Source organism: Tiliqua scincoides, chromosome 1 (assembly GCF_035046505.1).
Source record: "Tiliqua scincoides isolate rTilSci1 chromosome 1, rTilSci1.hap2, whole genome shotgun sequence".
Taxonomy (NCBI): Eukaryota; Metazoa; Chordata; class Lepidosauria; order Squamata; family Scincidae; genus Tiliqua; species Tiliqua scincoides.
This window is the reverse complement of record NC_089821.1, coordinates 293,097,732-293,119,048: the sequence shown is the minus strand read 5'-3', so window position 1 is coordinate 293,119,048 and position 21,317 is coordinate 293,097,732. Positions and strand designations below refer to the sequence as shown.

Here is a 21,317-nt window from a genome sequence, read left to right as displayed (position 1 = left end):
AGAGAGAACCTTCTTTCAATTTGTAAAAATCCCTGCGTGGATTTAATAAGCCTGCCTGTGTAAACCGCCTTGAATAAAGTCTTGAATAAAGACCAAGAAAGGCGGTATATAAATACTGTATGTTATTATTATTATTATATTTCTGTATAAATAAATTGTATTATTTCTTTGTGTGGTGACAAGTTTTCAGGTGTCTTCTTGATGACAGATACATTGTTAAATTGATCTCTGAGCTGGAGAGACTTCTTTTGGACAATTTTATGGCGAACAGGTCTGTTGCTACTAGTCATAATGGATATGCTCTTCCCCCAGGTCCACCAGTAGTGTGCTTCTGAATACAAGATGCAGGAGAGCAAGATGGTTAGATGCGCCTTCCCAGAGCCAGCTATTGTTGGCTTTCTAGGGGTGGCTGGTCAGGCATTGTGGGAATCGGGATGCTGGATTAGCAGGGCCTGATCCAGAAGAACTTTTCTTATGTTCTGATGCAGCAGCTTTTCTTATGTTCTGATGAGACTTCATCTGTAACCTCTTAGTAAAGCTCATTAAAATGAGCATAATAGATAAATCCCACTGCGTTACAAGATAGGAACAAAGGTGCTTTCTTATGAATAGGGTCTTTAATTGGCTGCTGTGTGTTGATCTAGGACTATAAAAGAAAGATAAGACTACAATGACTATATGCTCTGTAACTGGATAAGGTGTTACAATTGTTGCTGAAGATGAAGTAGTAATCATATTTATCAAGCTGTAAATAGAATAAATAGCTAGATGTGATCCTTGCCCACAAACTTAAAATCTAAAGCAGACACTGCAACATGCGGAAAATATGGGAGGGATAGGGAAGGAAATTGAAAGTGATAAGCGGGGTGTGGGGGAAGAATAGTGAAAGAAGATACAGGTGTGCCCCCGTATCCACAAGAGATCTGTTCCGTAGACACCCTCCCCCAGATATGGAAACTGTGGATATGGGAGACGCTATAAAAACAGAAGCCCCTGCATGCCTCTGCGCATGCATGTCCCCCTACACCCATTCACATTGTTAAAAAGCTTACCAGAGCAAAATGTTCTTGTTTAAACAAATCACTATAAGCATTTAAGGTTATAGCTCTACAGAGCAGGCTGTAGAAAGCCTGAATGCTGGATGAAACTATCTCTAATGTTAAATACGAAGCAGTTAACTTCCAGTGCCTCTTGGTGGGATCTGAGAGTAACAGAAGTAACCTACAAGGGAGCACAAACAATGGCTGAAAAACTGTAAGTGGGACCTATAGTGTCCATTTACATTCTTTCATGCGTTTCATCTGCTTAACCTCTGTGCCATACAAATGTCAGTGTCATCTCCACTTACAATATGGAGCAGTGACATCCTTCTATAGTAAGTAAATTTTCATTTTTTGCTGCTGTTTCACATCTTAGAAGCCAGAGTCATGTGAGTTCCAAAGTAATTCTAATTATCTATTTCTTCCACCTTTTAGAAAAGGCTGAGTTCATTTTGCTTTGCACAGCAGTTTGAAAGTTCACATGAGAAGAAATATTTCATGCCATCTATTACTAGCTAAGAACAATGTCTAAATAACCTTTTGAGAACTTTTAAAGAAGTTGCCATCCTACCAGCAGTACGTGTCTGATGCAGAAAGGAAAATCACCATTGCTGGCTAGAAGCTTTGCCTGTGGCACCATTTCCTTAATGGGTTAAGATGTTGCCACGTAATGTTCTGATCTGTTGCCCTTCTGCTTGGTAGTCAAGGTGGTGGCAGTAGAGGCAACTTTTTTTTTCTTTTTCGATTTTCTTTTCCTTCAGCAACACTGGAAGAAGAGATGGGCCACCACTACGCAGATCCTCTTTGGAAGAACAGCTACAAATCAGCCAAGTTGTTATTCATTCTTTGCTGCGCCATAAATATAGATCTGTTTTCTCCTGGTGCTCATTGAAGCCCAACTCTGACACCATGTATTAGCAAAATGGAACAGAATGTTTACATTGTTGGTGTTGCTACACCCCCACAGCTTATCCTACACTGCTCCAGTAACATAGAAATTAAAAAGCCGTCTTGCGTAGGAAGATACTACCTATCCAGCCTCTGGCACTGGCATGGTTCTATTCATATAACCCACCAATGTCTTCTACATTATTATGTAACCAAAGTGAACAAGCTCAAATTATGGGGAGCAGCAACTGCATTGGTCCTAGGCTGGCATTTGGTAGCTTGCAATATGTTTTTATTCTTGTTTTGCATGTCATAGGGACAGATCCCTAACGCTGAAAATAATTCAAGCCAGGACTCAGCCCTGGCAACCAAGTGATGTATTCCCAGTCCAAAGTCATAGATGCCATTTGTCTTTATTCTTTTTGTCACACATGAGCAAGGTTAGATTGTGACTTATGTAGGAAGCGTCCTTATACTGAATCAGAGCATCATCTACATGTGCAGAAGGCCAAAAATCCATTACGAGTTACAAGCCATGATGTGTATGTGCAACCTCCTGATTTCAGAAATGGGCTATGTCAGAATGCCAGATGCAAGGGAGGGCACCAGGATGAAGTCTCTTGTTATCTGGTGTGCTCCCTGGGGCATTTGGTGGGCCGCTGTGAGATACAGGAAGCTGGACTAGATGGGCCTATGGCCTGATCCAGTGGGGCTGTTCTTATGTACATTTAAGTGGGAGTTGTCAACACAGACTGGCAATGGCTGTCCAGTGTTTCAGACAGGAATTTTTTCTCTGCCCTTTCTGGAGATGCCAGGAATTGAACCTAGGGCATTATGCCTGCAAAGGTTGTGCTCTACCACTGAGCCATGGGCCTTGCAAGCCCTTTGCTAGTGTGGCACTCCTATCATCTGTCACTGGACATACACTCCACTCATATTTGAGAAAGACCTGCTCTGTTAATTGTTCGATGGTACACTGTGAGTTTTGTGTGAGAGTCACAACAGAATAGGTTGTCTACATACAGTATTTTCGTTTGAAAGAATGTATTGCCTGCATAGGAAATATTGCTTCTTTGGCTGTCGGCTTTTATTTATCTTTGTATTTTGCTTTTATCATTGTCGACAGATTTACTTAAAGTACTTCAATCTGAAATGGAACCTGAGTTTGGGCATGGAGTTTAAAATATTTTCAATCACTGAGGAAAATATAATTCTATGAAGAAAATGTATAAGTAATGGAATAATAAAATCTAGAGATAGAAAAGTTTTATTAGGTCAAGTAGTCAATTTCCCCTTGCCACACAAAGATGGTTTGCTTTCTATTATGTATTTTGTCCACACAGATGTATGCCAAGCTGAGCTCTAACTTTTCTCCTGGGAGATCATTTTGTGGGAATATATGATATTACTAAAGGGATGGGGGTTGAGAGAATCAAGGTCAACTTCAAGCTGCTCAGGAGACAAGCAAGTTCTTTAGTACTGGTGGATATTCAACGCCGGCATGTTTTATTTATTTAATGTGGAACCATGCCATAGGAACCAGCACAGCAAAGTGACTGGGCATTACAGTGGAAGACTGAATTCATAAAGGAAAGATGAAACAAAGCTATTTAGGAAGCTGGCTGCATTTAGATTTAAGTTAACTTGTCAGTTGAGAAAACAAGCTGGCTGTTATTTTGTATCTCTGAGTAAAAGCTTCTTGTTAGTACTCTTCAGCAATGGGGAAAAAAAGGAGGCGGAAAGAGAGGAATTCTTTTCGACATTCCTGTATCATGTCCTAAAGGAGCTAATGCAACAGTGTCACTAAAGGGAAAATACTGAGCATATGTAGTTGAAACAGCTTGCTGAAAGGAATTGGAAAAAGAAGACTGTCAATATATTTGAAAACGGTGTGGTTTTTTTTTTCCCTAATGGGAAGAAGTGTACATATACTGAGAGATATTGGCAGATCCAAAATGTTAGATAAGTGAACAGTTCCCATAAGATTGAGAATTCCAGGAGTTAATGATCACTTCCCCTAAAGTTCCTACTGCTTTGACCTCACTGACAAATTCCTCCCTATTGGTTAAGATCAAGTCAAGGATGACCTCTCCCTTCTTTCCTTCTTCCACTTTCTGGAAGTGGAAGAACGCCCACCACAATGCGGTGTTTGTTTTTCTTCCACCGCTCTCCATGGGGCTACCTTGACCATTTTGTTGGATAGCTGAGCAAGTATATATATTTTTGTCATATAATGTATTCTTTCCCACTGAAGTCCTCTGCCTGTTACCAGGAGAGCAATTAGGAGACCATCTGGGCCCCCAGGTCTTTCGCTTATAGTCATAGTCTGAAATGTCCTGTTCATAACTTTGCCCGCTTCTATGCTGAGTCTACCAATGGGAGACCACAGTGCCCCCCCAAGAGCTTTTTATACCTTTCTTTCACCTTCTCAAACGTTCCAGCCAATAAGAGGCTTAAAACCTCCAAAAGTTCTGGAAAAGGTACACTCCCCCCTCTCAACTAGTGAACACAGCTGTAGACAATTCCCAATGAACTAACTGCCGGCACTCTATCCTTGAAAGACCAAAACAAGCTTGGTAGGACAGGTGTTGCTCTTGAGAATCATCCCACTTAACAGCCCTTTCTCCCAGTACTGGAAGACCTGACCATCTCACACAAAATTGAGTCAAACACCCCAATTGGGTTCTTCCCACATCCCCTTGCTGTATGCCACCCTGCTCTGGAGGGTCTCCCAACCCTCTGGAGTAGATTTGGAAGGTACAATAGTCCGTGGATGAGTGAAAATCACCCTTTCTTTTGCAAACAGACATGCATTCCACTTATAGAACAACTAAAGGTGCAACTCAAGTCTTTAATTGGATCCGACCCGATGAAAACATTTTAAGCTTGCAACAAATGTATGTTCTCATATACCACTTCCCCATCATGATAAATGAACGCATACTCTTCTGCTCCCTTATTCTATCATGGAAAACATGTCTGAAGTTGTGTTTCTTCTATACCTATTAAAGCAGTATTGGGAATAAAACTAATGGCAGACCTTAATCAATAGTTCAAGCAACTGTTGAAAGTGTAGATTAATGTAGCACAATTCCTATCAATTTTCTGGTTTATAGCTGCCTGCCACAATTTTCTCTTAATAAACATTAGAGCATGTCACTCTTTTTAAAAGCTGCAAATTTTGTGCAACTGCATATGCTGAATATAATGTTTCTGTTGCTCCATCTGTTCTTACTAAGGCAGCTTTGGTAGAAATCTATATTATTCAGCTCTATGAAATCCTTATGTGATGTTTTATGCTTAAACAGATGGATGACTCTGATCAATAAAGAGGGGGCAATAAATAGTGAGGCAAATAATAATTAATGCATTATAGACCCAATAGTATCCTTAATTTCTTAATGTTGGGTTGTGTCAGAAGATGCAAAATACATAGAGCAACAGCATTTTGTTTGTAGATCTTGGTGTATTTTGATTCTAAAATCTACTGCATCAGCAGATAACTTTGTTAACTGGAACATACTACTTCAGTGCAGCATTATAACCTAGGATCATAGTGGTGATGCAAAATTGGATAATACAACAGTATTCTTCACCCTTGGGGTCGTGAACCCAGTAGGGTCATGAAGCCTCAGTTGTGGGGTCATGGCAACTTATGGTAATGAAAAAGGTTGAAGATTGCTGTACTAGAGCACCACCAGGTAAAGGGAGAGGCATCTGGTGTATCTCTTCAGGCACCAGGAGATTGTGAACCCAGTCCTGTGCATGTCTACTCCTGTGCATGTCTACTACTATTGGGAAGTAAGTACCAATATAGTCAGTGGGACTTACTCTCAGGAAAGTGTGGATAGGATTGTAGCCTGTGTCCCCCATCCTGCTCAGGTTCTTAGCAATTGTACTAAAATAGCTTTCACTAGTTTCAGGCTTCATAGTAACATTTTCTGCTCTCTAATAAGAATGTTTGGTTACTGTGAACAGTGCTGGGAGGGTGTTATGGGGGTGGGGAGTGGGTGGCAGTGGGGAGGAGGGGGACAGGACTAACAGTGGGTCCCCAGTCTCCTACTTCATGTATTCATTTATTTGAGGTTGTGGCACAAAAAGGTTTGAAAACCACTGCACTAGAAGTAACCACCACCTGAACAGAAGTCACATCACAGCCAAAAAGCTACTGAGAAGTACTCAAATGGGAGGAGATAGATGGGACCTGACCCTACAATGCTAGGGACACTGCAGTCACTATGGCACCATAGGCACAAACTAACCATGGTCAACCTAAAACAGTCTGGAACCCTGGAGCCAGTATAATATAACATGTAGAGAAGTATCTTCTGTATTTTAGGAGAATTACAACCTCTACATCTGGACTGCTGTTATGTGAAAATAGAAATCTCTCCTGGAGTTCTAAAATCCAGCGTTTTTGTTTTTTCCAGATTGTTGGTCCATCATTGAACCCAACATAGTCTACACTGGCAGCTGCTTCCCAGGGTCTCAAGCTACAATATTTCCCAACCTGATGCTTTTAACTGGCATTTCTGAGGATTGAATTGGAGACCAGCTGCATGCCAAGTGTTCTTCCACTGAGTCATGCCTCCTTCAGCAGTATTGATTTAGAATAGATCATGCCTGTGAATATCTGGAAATCCTCAGAATGTGGGCTATGCTAACTGCCAAATACATATTACAAATGTTCAGTTTATAGTATGTATGTGGCAGTATCTATGACCCAATCCTAAACTGTGCTGGCACAGCCAGGCCACATGGCCTGCATTGCATCAAGTGCAGCTTAGGAGCAGGCTGGAGGTCTCCTTGGAATAAGGGAATATATTCCCCCTTTCCTTGACTAAAGCCCCAACTGCTCCTTTGGGGTTTCTCAGATTCGTCCCAGCTATATAGCTGGCATAAGTCAGGGAAGCCTGACTGGGGAAAGGGGTTTGGGTGCAACATGTACTGCCTCCACCGATCGTACCCCTCCTGGATGCAATTCTCCCCCTGTTCTTCCCTCTCCCATCCAAAAACACTATTTCCCTGCCTCCAAAGCACCCTCTTTCCACCTTCTCCATGCCCCTGCACCAGTTGGTGCACACATACCAGTGCCGCCCCGTGCAGGGTTCAGATGTGGCTCTGCCAAGTCAGCACGGGACTTTGTTCCAGCCCAGTCAACTCTTGAGTAGCCACAAACGTGCCTTACAGCATGTTTGCAACTCGGTCATGTCTGAAACAGAAACGCCTGCGTTGGCTCGGTCATGTCGTGAGAACATACTTTGGATGATGGCCGGATCCCAAAGTATCTCCTCTATGGAGAACTCGTGCAAGGAAAGCGCCCTACAGGGAGACCACAAGGGTGTCTGCAAGAGGGTTCAGAAAGCCTTAGGAATGGAATGAACAGATGGGAAACCCTGGCCTCTGAGCGGCCCGCTTGGAGGCAGGCTGTGCAGCATGGCCTTTCCCAGTTTGAAGACACACTTGGCCAACAGTCTGAGGCAAAGAGGCAAAGAAGGAAGGCCCATAGCCAGGGAGACAGACCAGGGACAGACTGCACTTGCTCCCAGTGTGGAAGGGATTGTCACTCCCAAATTGGCCTTTTCAGCCACACTAGACGCTGTTCCAGAACCACCATTCAGAGTGCGATACCAGAGTCTTTCGAGACTGAAGGTTGCCAACTACTACTCTGAGGTGGTGCAGGGACTGCCATGCTGACTCAAGTAAAAGTTAGGATTGCACTGTTAGAGGCATAGACGTTACACATTCATCCCCTCTGTCCCTCTTTTCTTACCCACAATTTCACCTGTAAAAATGAATATCTTGCACTTCATTGCCTCCTTTGTGGAAGGCTCTGCTATTGTGACAAATCCATGTAGCTGGAAGCATGATTTCCCACATCAGTATGCTTTTGTTCTAGCTGGATCGTGACATTCTGGAAGACTACTGAATAGAGTGGAAAGCTCTTCAGTAGCTGCCTTTCAGGATTAAAAGATGGCCATTTCTGTCCTATTTCTCTTATCTTCTAATCAAGCTTGATGGTACTAAGATAGCTCTGTTAATGTGGTTGTATATTTGAAACAGAAATTACGTGATCTCTGTTTAGGTATCACTGCATTTCAGGAGCACTCATTTCTTTCTCAGTACTATATACATTTGTAGCTCTGTGTAGCTTAGACTGAAGTACACTTTAAGCACAAATACATATAGTAGGGACATCGGCGACCAATGAAATTTCAAGTTTTTTAATTTACACTGTTGCTAATCATACCTTCTGGAATAATTGAATTGCACTCTCTGAATGTGTGTGTTTGTGTGTGTGTGTCAAGGAATTGGTTTGCTCAAGGAATGAAATAAAGGGCATTTCTTTTCAAATACAATCAGGTCTCTGTACTCTGTGGGATGCAAATTAGACTCAAGTCCATTTTTCTAATGACAGAAAGGACACCATGTCGCTGTCATGAGTGTTCTGCATTTATGATATTCTTGGCTGGTGCTTGTATTAAAATAATAACTAAAAAATCTTGTACCCTCTCACATACACCTTAGTGATTGATTTGTAGTATTATCACGCTCTTCAGACTCCTTTTCATCTCAAAGCACTTAACTGATCTTACAAGCAAAATTTCAGTTGTTTTGAAGCCAGATTGTTTTGTAGTGTAACAGTTGCAACACTAACAAACACAACTGATCACAATCCTCCCTTATAAGATGCAAGTTTCCTTTTTGGCTAAAGTCTCTGGGACTGTTTAACACCTATAAAGTACCATGTGAAGTCTCAAGCCTAAGCTGATGGTGAGTTACTGATTACTAGGCTTATAGCCCAGCCCTATCCCCCCCCCCATGTAGCCGCCTCATTGGAGCATGTACTGCATCCTGCTTGGGGAGGGGGGAAGTCCCAGAAGTCTCCTCTGGGTAAGCCTCTGATGCCTGGATAGGTCTCCTTGGACCTTTGCCAGAGAAATCACCCTGGGGAAATCAACCTTCACTGCCAACTGGGTCTACTGGGACCTGCATACAGTTTTGCTGGCACAAGCCCAAGTGGCCCTGGGTTGGTGAATCAAGGCTGGAAAGGGGGATAGGATATCAGTTGAGCTGCTGCTACTGCACCATTCCCAACCTTGACAGTCCCCCACCTGGTCTCTATCCCGTTCCTCCCCACCCCAGTTATGGTGCCAGGGCTTTTCTGGCAGGCAGTGGCGCATGACTACTTGTCGCTTGTGCCAGTGGCCTGGCTGTACAGAGTGGCAGCTTGCATTTTGCAACTGCCGAAAACACTAAGCCACCAGAACAAGCTTTAGGAATGGGACCTTAATTTTATACTGCTTTTTCACTGTATTATTGTTTTGTTGTGATTTTTTTTACTCAGAAGTATTCAGATGTCCTTTCCTTAAATATATGGAGTAGAAGTAAACAACTTCCAAACAGCATGAAGTAAAACAGATCCACTCCTATTCAGCAATCAAATCCTTCAGCACAACGTTTTGCTTTTTGTGTTTAATCCCATCATTTTAAACTAATTTGTAATTTAATCCCATCATCTAAAAAACTGGAGACACTCCAGACTATTTGAGAGGGTAAAGTACCTACAGATCTTGTTGATGTTATGACAACTTAAATGTTTCCTTAAGGGCTCCATCACTCAAAATGGGGATTCTGACTGCCAGTAATCCTGTCAGATCTGTACTATTTTACTCAACAAACTACAGTAATCCTCTTTATGATTCCTTTATGTTTATTAAGCGTTCATCTATTTGACCTTAACATTTATGTCTTTAAAGAAGTGAAATTAATACACATGTTGCTAGCTAAACTGCAAAGCACTGCAGGAATCTCATCAACAAAGAAACAAGCATTAGAATGGACTGGCTGATCTATGAGAGGAAAAGCCAGTTTACTAGAGATGCTGTCATCCTTGAATCTTCAATTGGTGGGTCATTTCATCCCTAGCAGGGGCTCTTTGCATGAAGTGCCATCTTTACTCTCCTTGTTCAATCATTACAGCAGTTTGGACTCTTTTTTTAAACTTAACACATCTCTTTGTAACTTTCTAATACCTTATCAATCATAAAGATGATTTTTTAAATTCATACCTCTGTTTGGCTGGAACATTTCTCCCCTCCCCTTAGTAAATTATGCAGTGCTTGTCAGTATATGTCTTACTCCTTCAGAACCACTCTTCCAGCACAGACAGGAGAGCTACTGTAAAGTACAAAGTTCCTCAGGAACAAGGAATGGATAGAAGTGTTCTTCAACATTTTTATTTTTTCACAGATTTTGTTTTTTCCCAAGAAGGAAAAGTGCAGGAGGCGGTGTTACGTGTTGTTATTCCAATGGTGTGTTTTATAATTGCTTTAAAAGTGTACTAGGTAGCGATATAGGTGGTATAGTGTCAGCTGATGCACACACCCTAGTCCAGCCCATTTTCCCCGCAGATTCTCAGTTTATTTTATTTTATTTTATTTTTTGCAGGTTTTGGGCCTCCCCCCACAAAAATGAAAAGTGCAGAAAGCGGTGTTATGTGTTTTCATTTTATTATCGCCAAAACATCACACCTCTAGGAATGGAGGATAGTGTGCTTTACAGACGCATCAGTGCCATTGTGCCAACAATAGCTGTTACACCAATCCTCTCCCTTGTTTGCCAGTTTTGTATGACTAGCAACCAGCAGACGGCATGCTAAGACAAGGAACAAAGAGCATCATGTTAAACTGGCCTGAAACAACGGATCAGGACTGAATATGGGCACTATGGATAATTCAGGAGCTGGGGCTGCAGGGACACATTCTGCAAGGTTCAGGGGAATTAAAAGACAAAATTCCGATCATTGTTCCAGGACTTGCCTATCTCTAGACCAAACCCTGGCCCAGGGGCTGGATCAAGGTTTGGGCAAGCCTCTGTCTGAGGAGTAGTCAGTAGTCATCCAAGACTCTGGGAACCAGGCTAGGTTGCATGCGAAACTATGTACGCCTGGTTCAGGCACAGCTTGCCATTCTGCCTCCAGACGGCTCATCGCCTGAGTAGAGCTGGGCACCAGGACTTTCTAAGTCCTGGTGCCCAGCTCTACTCAGGCGATGAGCCGTCTGGAGGCAGAATGGCAAGCTGTGGCCTGAACAGGGACCATATTTTCGATGCACAGCGGTTCCGAGTTTGGAGACTACTGCTCTAGACCAGGGGTGCCCAAACTCCAGCCCTGGGGCCACTTGCAGCCCTCAAGGACTCCTAATCTGGCCCTCACAGTGCCCCCAGTCTACCAATGAGCCTCTGGCCCTCTGGAGACTTGCTGGAGCCTGTGCTGGCCTGATGCAACTGCTCTCAGCATGATGGGCAACTGTTCAACCTCTTGTGTGAGCTGCTTGCTGTTTCACGTCTCCTACCTGCCCTCTCCCCACCCTTCCCCCCACCTCTCCTGCCCTGGAATGCCTCCTCCCAGCCTCCCTCCATGCTCTCACTCACTTCTCTGCCACCCAGCGGAGTGCCAGGCGGCAAGTGCCAGGCGGCAGAGTGTTGGCCTCCCACAAGTGCTGGCCCAGCAGGGCTCACATTGGGCCAGCTCCAGCACTCAGCTGGCCCTAACTCTTGCAAATGTGTTTTACAGCATGTTTGCAACAGTAAGCCAGTGCACCAAGCTCAGGATCGGGCTTCCGCTCATCTGCAGCCTATATGGTTACATTTCCCTACATGTTTCCACTTTTGGGTGTCTTGCTTATTATAGCACAAGACTTTATGCTGAACAGCAGCCAGTATTTCTGCTCTGAAATATATATCATTATTATCTTTATAAATTCCAAAGTCTGGTGCGGAAGGAGCTTCTTTTAATTTTTCCAGCGCATACTGCTTGCCCAACAGATCAGAACAAATGATTAAAAGTCTTGAGAGTTTAGATTATCATGTGCATGGTCTTTTGTTGCGGTTATTTGGTTAGCAGCAGTCTTGAGCAGTTTCTTTCAACAGAGAATAATTGTACTGTAATCGGTGTTGAACAAGCTTAAAACAAAGGAAGCCCTCTGCTCCAAACAGTTTTCTCTGTTAGTGTAGTAGCAAATTGAAAATGTGAAAGGTCACACAAAGGGAAGCAGAAACTAAAAATATAATGTGACAGTAAAGTATATCTGTAATTAGTGCTTGAAGTATTTGAAGTGCTCAGGAAGGTATTGAAGGATTATGGAAGAGTGATTTGTTGCCTTGGGAAATGAATCTTGGGACTCATGGCTTAATATGGGTTGGACAGAGTATGCAATTAGGTGGGTATGTGACTCTGTCGAGGACAATGCAACTTATTCTTCCTTTGTGTTTTCAGAAGATATGGTCCAAGTCTGGCTTTAGAAGCCGTGGGACCCCATTAGAAACATTTTTTGTGGGGCCCCAGGCTCACAGCCAAGGTTTGTAGAATCTTAGAGACAAATAAAATGTATTATAGACTTTATATCTCTATTGTAGAATGCAAAGCAATCAGTGTGCGCTTAAAGAGTGCATGTGAGTTAATTGACCAAATGGATCTAAGCACATTTTATTATAAAATTGCATACAAGACTAGAGTCTGAGAGGCTCTTAGGCGTGGGACCCAAGTGGGAGCAATTGGTCCAATTGGCTTGAAGCCGGCCCTGATATGATCCTGTTGGCAACCTTCAGTCTCGAAAGACTATGGTATCGCGCTCTGAATGGTGGTTCTGGAACAGCGTCTAGTGTGGCTGAAAAGGCCGATTCGGGAGTGACAATCCCTTCCACACCGGGAGCAAGTGCAGTCTGTCCCTGGTCTGTCTCCCTGGCTGTGGGCCTTCCTTCTTTGCCTCTTAGCCTCAGACTGTTGGCCAAGTGTCTCTTCAAACTGGGAGAGGCCATGCTGCACAGCCTGCCTCCAAGCGGGCCGCACAGAGGCCAGGGTTTCCCACTTGTTGAGGTCCACTCCTAAGGCCTTCAGATCCCTCTTGCAGTTGTCCTTGTATTGCAGCTGTGGTCTACTTGTAGGGCGCTTTCCTTGCACGAGTTCTCCATAGAGGAGATCCTTTGGGATCTGGCCATCATGCATTCTCACAACATGACCGAGCCAATGCAGGCGTCTCTGTTTCAGCAGTGCATACATGCTAGGGATTCCAGCTAGTGATATGATCACTAGCAGTTAAATATGTTGAAGAATGAAGAGCATTAGGGGGAAGCAGAGAATATTATTCAGAGTTGGTTGTTTTGTAACCATCACTTTCCAGATAGATGTATGTCAACATGCCAATCTTTGTTTGTTGTACAAACATCAGTAATATCTGTTCTAAAGAGTGATCTATGCTGGAAATACTAGTAAAAGAGGACCATGAATAGTTTAAGACAGATGCTTCTCTGACCACTCGAAAACATGATCTAGAATTGGATAGGGGCACAACAGACTCTTCAAGTAGCAATAACTTTTGATGTCTCAGACCTTTGTGTAATTAGAGTCAATGCTGGAAGGTAAAGAATTTATAAGGCCCTGCAACTGTGTGCATCATCACCGATCCAAAAATATGTTCTTAATTCTGTTTTCATCTGCAGCTTTAACGAGAGCAGTATATAGACACCTTAGAGCAGTGGTTCTCGAACTGTTCCAGCTCGCACCTCCCCTGATCCTTGTAGCCATTGGCCACGGCTCCCCATTACAACACCTCTCCTCAGTTACCCCCAAAATGGGGATGAAGGTGTTATAATTATACACTAGAAACAAGGCTGCCAACACTCTGAGGCTGCAATCCTAGCCACACTTACCTGAGAGTAAGCCCCACTGAACAAAATAGGACTTACTTCTGGGTAGACCTGGTTAGAGCCTGGGTAGACCTGCCCTGAGTTTGTTAGCAGCACACCTGGAGGGTTTTGGAAAGGGAGGGGGGAAGTGATGAATTTGCTGGGGGAGGGGAAGACTTTGTTTTGTGTGTCTGCTAATTGCAAACTGAGACCTAGAGACTGTTTGGCTGCAATCCTAACCCCACTTTCCTGGGAGTAAGTCCCATTTAACACAATAGGACTTACTTCTGAGTAGACCTAGCTGGGATTGTGCCTTTTGTCTTACAATAGCAGCCAACAGAGTACCCCCCCCCCCCAAAAAAAAAGGAGGCAGGAGGAAAAGGGAATGGTAAGGCCACACCTGGAGTATTGTGTCCAGTTCAGGTCGCCACATCTCAAAAAGGACATAGTGGAAATGGAAAAGGTGCAAAAGAGAGCGACTAAGATGATTAACTTAGGGCAGGAGGTCTGGTCTAGAGGGTAGAGCCTCCATTTGCCTGAAGATTAACATCCACAAGGTCGCCAGTTCGAGGCCACCGGCACCGTGCGACCTTGAAGCAGCTGGCAAGCTGCAGCTGAGCTGTTCCATCTGCTCGGAGCGTGGGAGGATGGAGGCCAGAATGTTAAACCAGATCGGAGTGTAACAGCTTGAATGTGGTGGTTCTTGAAAGAGAGAACCTTCTTTCAGTTTGTAAAAATCCCTGCGTGGATTTAATAAGCCTGCCTGTGTAAACCGCCTTGAATAAAGTCTTGAATAAAGACCAAGAAAGGCGGTATATAAATACTGTATATTATTATTATTATTTATGGGGCTGGGGCACTTTCCTTATGAGGAAAGGCTATGGCGTTTGGGCCTCTTCAGCCTAGAAAAGAGACGCCTGAGGGGGGACATGATTGAGACATACAAAATTATGCAGGGGATGGACAGAGTGGATAGGGAGATGCTCTTTACACTCTCACATCTCTCACATAATATCAGAACCAGGGGACATCCACTAAAATTGAGTGTTGGGCAGGTTAGGACAGACAAAAGAAAATATTTCTTTACTCAGCGTGTGGTCGGTCTGTGGAACTCCTTGCCACAGGATGTGGTGCTGGCGTCTAGCCTAGACGCCTTTAAAAGGGGATTGGACAAGTTTCTGGAGGAAAAATCCATTACGGGGTACAAGCCATGATGTGTATGTGCACCCTCCTGATTTTAGAGGGTGTTATGTCAGAAGGCCAGATGCAAGGGAGGGCACCAGGATGAAGTCTCTTGTTATCTGGTGCGCTCCCTGGGGCATTTGGTGGGCCGCTGTGAGATACAGGAAGCTGGACTAGATGGGCCTATGGCCTGATCCAGTGGGGCTGTTCTTATGTTCTTATGGCTAAAAAGAAATGGGGATTTTAATTTTTAATCAATTTTTGGAGACAAAGCCATCAAGACTGGCTTTTTTTCTTTTTTGAAGGGGGAGGAAAAAGAGCAAGGTGAGGATCCTGGGTTAAGCTGACACAGACCCCCAAGCCTATGTAGGTCTACTCAGAAGTAAGTCCCATTTGAGTCAATGGGGCTTACTCCCAGGAAAGTGTGGAAAGGATTGCAGCCACACCCAGCAAGATTACAACTCAGCCCAAAGTAGATGGGGGCTGCTCACACACATGCAGATGCCACCCCTGTTCCCCCCCAGGCAAGATGGAGGGATGCAGGCTGGGGCATTTGGACACTAAAAGCAGGCTGGGCTCCCAAGTGGAGGACTTACTCTTCCCTCCCGCTTTGAAGCCTGCCAGGTGCGCCCCTGTGCTGATGAGATGCAGCACCTCCGAACTCTTCTCTCCTCCAGCCTTGACCAGTCCCAGGTTGCCCAGGGCAAGGGGCACACTGGGAAATGTAGTCCTTGGGGCAAGGTTGCACTTGGAGAGAGCTCCATGATGAGATGCGGCACCAGCCAGCCTTCTCACCCACCTCCCCCCAGCATGTTTCACAGCCCTCCCAGCCTCACGCTGCCCCACCCACCTCATTCACAGCTGCAGAAAAGCAGCAAGTCAGCAGGCAGCACCTGCAGCAGAGCAGCCCAGCCCAGCCCCTCTCCCCCAGATGCCTGGCGACGCCCCTGGAGGCTAGCCACGCCTCCCTGAGGAGGCCGGATGCACAGATTGAATACTTCACCCTTAGAGCAAAGTTTCCCAAACGGTGGGTTGGGACCCACCAGTGGGTCATGAGCTGATTTTTGGTGGGTCACAAAAAGTTTTTGAAATATTAAAAAGCAAAAACAACCTTGCAGGCACCCTTGCCCAGTTTCCAGAAGAAAATTGTTAGCTGGAATGCTAACCTGTGGTATGAGGTAATCTGCATATCCCCAAATGAAAATGTTACATTTTCTGATTTTTCTCTAGTAATTGGATTGCTGTAGATCATGTGTGAACCCAGTTTTAGCCTTTTGTCTGGCCTGGAAATCCCCAATTGCACATCTTGCTCTCCAGTTCAACCTTTGGGATACACTGGAAGGGTATGGGAGAGCAGTCCTTAGGGAGTTTCAAGGGACAAGTACAGCAAATGTCCACTCACATACACACTCTAATTATTATTATTATTATTATTATTATTATTATTATTATTATTATTATTATAATAAAAACAGTTCTCTCTCTCTGGTCTAGTGGGCCTTGATTGTTGTTTTTTTAAAATGGGTCCTGGTACTAAAATGTTTGGGAAGCACTGCCTTAGAGATACACTGTCAGTTTCCTAGGAGGTACATCCACCTATTTAATACACAAGTTTGCCTACACAAGCAAGTGAAGGCCATTAGTGATCCCAAAGTGCATGAAGCCAGTTCTTGGGTGTCTGTAACTTAAACACATGACACTCTTGTGTCCCTTACAGTAGTACCTCATTTTCTCTAGATAATCCAAGTGGGCTAATCGGTATTTTGCCAGGGAAGTAATAATGACCAAGAGAAATATACCTGCACCATGTAAGGAAAAAGGATTGCACATTTGTCAGTCTCCTCTTCTGATTGGAAAAGGGCAGTGGAAATGGATTAGATGACCTTTCGAAATTAAGAACATAAGAACAGCCCCATTGGATCAGGCCATGGCCCATCTAGTCCAGCTTCTTGTATCTCACAGTGGCCCACCAAATGCCCCAGGGAGCACACCAGATAACAAGAGACCTCATTCTGGTGCCCTCCCTTGCATCTGGCATTCTGACATAGCCCATTTCTAAAATCAGGAGGTTGCACATACACATAATGGCTTGTAACCCGTAATGGATTTTTCCTCCAGAAACTTGTCCAATCCCCTTTTAAAGGCATCTAGGCCAGACGCCATCACCAAATCCTGTGGTAAGGAGTTCCACAGATCGACCACACGCTGAGTAAAGAAATATTTTCTTTTGCCTGTCCTAACTCTCCCAACACTCAATTTTAGTGGATGTTCCCTGGTTCTGATATTATGTGAGAGATGTGAGAGTGTAAAGAGAATCTCTCTATCCACTTTATCCTTCCCATGCATAATTTTGTATGTCTCAATCATGTCCCCCCTCAGGTGTTTCTTTTCTAGGCTGAAGAGGCCCAAACGCCATAGCCTTTCCTCATAAGGAAGGTGCCCCAGCCCAGTAATCATCTTAGTTGCCCTCTTTTGCACCTTTTCCATTTCCACTATGTCCTTTTTGAGATGTGGCGACCAGAACTGGACACAATACTCTGGACACAGTACTGGACACAGTGTGGCCTTACCATCGATTTGCACAACGGCATTACAATATTAGCTGTTTTGTTCTCAATACCTTTTCTAATGATCCCAAGCTTAGAATTGGCCTTCTTTACTGCCACCGCACATTGAGTCGACACTTTCATCGACCTGTCCACCACCACCCCAAGATCTTTCTCCTGATCTGTCACAAACAGCTCAGAACCCATCAGCCTATATGTGATTCCCTTTCCTCCTCAGCTTTCTGGGAAAGTATGTGTGCTATAATTCCAAAATAGGCACAATGTAACTTTACAACAATATTAAATCTAGTATGAGGATCCTGAAAATCAAATAACACATTTTCAACACTTTCAGAGACAAAAGAAAGCAAGCCGTGCAATTTAGAAATGCTGAACTGCATGGTAGCTCACTGGAAATTCCAGGGATGTTCACAAGCTGGGTAGCATGACAATAGATATCCACATTTGTTGATGTGACTAATAATCACCAATAAACAATTTTTGCATTTATCTAATAATACCATGTATATGATGACGTCATACAATTTGTCTATGATCCAAAAGAGTACCTGCGTCACGCAATAGAAGTTGTGTAAGACTAGCTAGGTGTCTTACAGTCCAATCCTCTCCCCTGCCAGTCCATAACACGGAGCCTTGCCAACAGTGTGCATACTGTTTGCTATGGTGGTGGTGGGGGGGAGGGGTGTCACCAGATGGTTAGGAAGACATAAATAAAACACTTTTTATTTAAATCCCAGTAGATTTCCTGGTCACCCAAAGCCATTTGTCTCAAAGCCATGAGTCTCCCAAGCCATTCATCTCAAAGTCTGGAGAACAGCAAGTTACTGGATGCTCCAGGGGAAGTATGGAACGTCTCCCTTTGGCCATAAATGGTATGGCCATAATGCTCATGCTGTACTATATGCACAGCATATATGCACAGCAGCAGCCTAGCAAAGAAGAGATGGGATGTACTGGCTCCTTGGTTTGTACACAGTTAAGCTTAGATTCTGTGTCTAGTCCATTAAAGAAAGGGGGTCTTTGGATAATATAAATCTCTTGAAAAATAATCAAGCAAGTGTGAGGATGACATAGTGAACATCATTCTCCTTGAGTATCTGTGCACACAATATATTGAGTTTTAAAATATTCTGGTTGTAAAGGTTTCTTAGCACAGAAGGAAAAAACCATACCGGTTTGAGAAGATTTTAATTATCTAATTTAATAAGAGGGTAATTTATATTCTGCAGTGAGTTCAGTTTGATACTAATTACTTGTACGGTTCAAGTAAAAGATCAGCCTTAGGTAATGAATGCACCTAAATATATATATACCTACATTTCGCTATGGAAAGTTAATGAAAAACTCTGAAGTGTGTAGTTATTTTAGATTCGGCTTTGTAATATATTTACTTAATCAAAAAGTAAGCCATCCACTTCAGATTGTATTGGGGGGGGGGGAGAGGATTGTTACCTCAGAGATCTTTATCATTATAAGAACATAAGAAGAGCCCTGCTGGATCAGGCCGAAGGCCCGACTAGTCCAGCTTCCTGTATCTCACAGTGGCCCACCGGATGCCTCAGGGAACACACAAGACAATAACAACAGTATTTATATACCGCTTTTCAACAAAAAGTTCACAAAGCAGTTTATAGAGGAAATCAAATATCTAATGGCTCCCTGTCCCAAAAGGACTCACAATCTAAAAAAAGACCACAGACCTGCAACAAAAAGAGACCTGCATCTTGGTGCCCTTCCTTGCATCTGACTTGTACCTGATAGTTTTCATAAAGTCACAAAATGTATGTTTCATAAAATTATTATTTTTACCACAACAGAATTTTGTTTTACAGTCATCAATTAACATTTTTGGTAATCTCTAGAAGAGTTCCATTCCTGCATGCTTCAAGAGCTGGACTGTGAATAGTAGATTGGGGTTTGCAATTTAGCATAATAATAATAATAATAATAATAATAATAATAATAATAATAATAATAATAATAATAAAACTTTATTTTTATCCCGCCCTTCTCCCTAACGGGACCCAGGGCGGCTAACAACATATTAAAAAAAAATAGATTTTAAAAACATTAATACAAGCAGATAAAAACATTTAAAAACACACTACAGGGCCATAAAAACGGTAGTCAGATTAAAAGAGTAAAAGAGCAGATCACCAAGGAATCAAGCCTGTAAAACTAAAAGATGTATAAAAAAGTTAAGAAGGCCAGAAATCAGAAGGCTTGTTTAAACAACAGTGTTTTCAGGCCTCGCCGAAAGCTCTCAAGAGAGGGAGCCATTCTCAAGTCAAGGGGAAGGGAGTTCCATAATGTTGGTGCCACTACCGAGAAGGCCCTATTTCTTGCAGCCGCCCCCCGGACCTCCTTGGGTGGCGGCACTTGCAAAAAGGCCTTCTCTGATGACCTGAGATGGCGAGCCGGATTGTACGGGAGTAGGCAGTCTCTAAGATATCCTGGCCCAGAGCACTATAGGGCTTTAAAGGTCAAAATCAGCACCTTGAATTGGGCCCGGAAACGAATGGGCAGCCAATGTAGCCCCCGGAGAAGCGGGCTGACAGAGTCAAACCGCCTGGCTCCGGTGACCACACGGGCCGCCGCATTCTGTATTAATTGTAGTTTCTGAACCGTCTTCAGGGGCAGCCCCACATAGAGCGCGTTACAGTAATCTAACCTCGATGTCACCGTGGCATGGATCACCGTGGCCAGGTCTGCCACGGTGAATCATCAATTCAAGATGCTTCTATATACTACTGTAAATCTTCCCTCTTTCAGATTTCTTGAAGTTTGTCAAGAACTTTGAGATACTTGTACAAAATTACAATGATGTATCATGAACTGTATGTCAAAAGGATTTTGTATGTGCTGTCCTGAGATTGAGGCTGCAATCCTAACCACACTTTCCTGAGGATATGCCCCATTGAACAAAATAGGACTTACTTCTGAGTAGACCTGGCTAGGATTGTGCCCAAAGTCACACACATTGTTCAAGTTTGGGCCACCAATGACAAGGCTGTTGGAAGAAAGCAAACAATGTAGTGCTATCTTTAGTACAAACTCATTTTTCTGTTTAAAAAATAGACAGCTTTAATAATAGTTTTAGCTTCATTGTGTGTAACCATCATCTGTAATAAGGAGTTATGATATAAGTAGAATGCTGTGTATAAATTCTTTTGATTAAAAGCTAGTTTCAAATTCCTGAAATGCTTTTCTTTTCTAGGGAAGTTGATCAGGACTCCGATGGCCATATTAGCTTCAAAGAGTTTGAATCTGCAGTGAGCTATGGACAAGAAAATTAGTCAGTGCTTCCTTTTGCCTACAGTGTATTTTGTCATGAAATCAGCAAAATAAAATCTCTACACCTAAGGTATTCTCAAACCTATGAAGGGCTATGCTTCAGAAAGATTTTTTAATTAAGCTAACTACGATGTTCTGAAAAAGCGATCTTTGAATCCTTCTTGATGTGATGTTTTATCAGTAGAATGCACTGTTTCCAATGTACTGTGTGTTTTAAATCAGCACAATTCTCAGATTTCAATATGTATTTTTCAGTATATTTAATAAATTACTCTGTCTTCTTGTTACTGGTTTTCATCTGTATGAATATGTCTGGTGAAAGGGTTCTCAGCCATTATCTGACACCTTAATACAGTGATTTTCAACCTTTTTCATCTCATGGCACACTGATAAGGCACTAAAATGGTCAAGGCACCCCATCAGGTTTTTGTCAATTGACAAGGCACACCATGTTGCCAGTGGGGGCTCACATCTCCCATTGGCCCTATTAATAAATGACCTTCCCCCAAATTCCTGTGGCACACCTGTGGACCACTCGCAGCACACCAGTGTGCCACGGCACAGTGGTTGAAAATGGCTACCTTAATATGATAATTTTCTTCAGTGTTATCCAGTGTTATAATGTTTCTTTGCTAAATGTATAGTCAGGTTGCATCTT

At 43.2% G+C, this 21,317-nt stretch overlaps 1 protein-coding gene across 1 annotated transcript in view; it reads left to right on the top strand.

Annotated features, from left to right (window-relative positions):
* EFCAB11 (EF-hand calcium binding domain 11) overlaps window positions 1–20,880 on the top strand; it is a 52,183-nt gene extending 31,303 nt beyond the window's left edge. The window contains exon 6 of the mRNA XM_066612146.1: window positions 20,583–20,880. Coding sequence (XP_066468243.1) covers window positions 20,583–20,661 — 79 coding nt within the window. The 3' untranslated portion in view covers window positions 20,662–20,880. The remainder of the gene's footprint in view (window positions 1–20,582) is intronic.
* The last annotated feature ends 437 nt before the right edge of the window (window positions 20,881–21,317 follow it).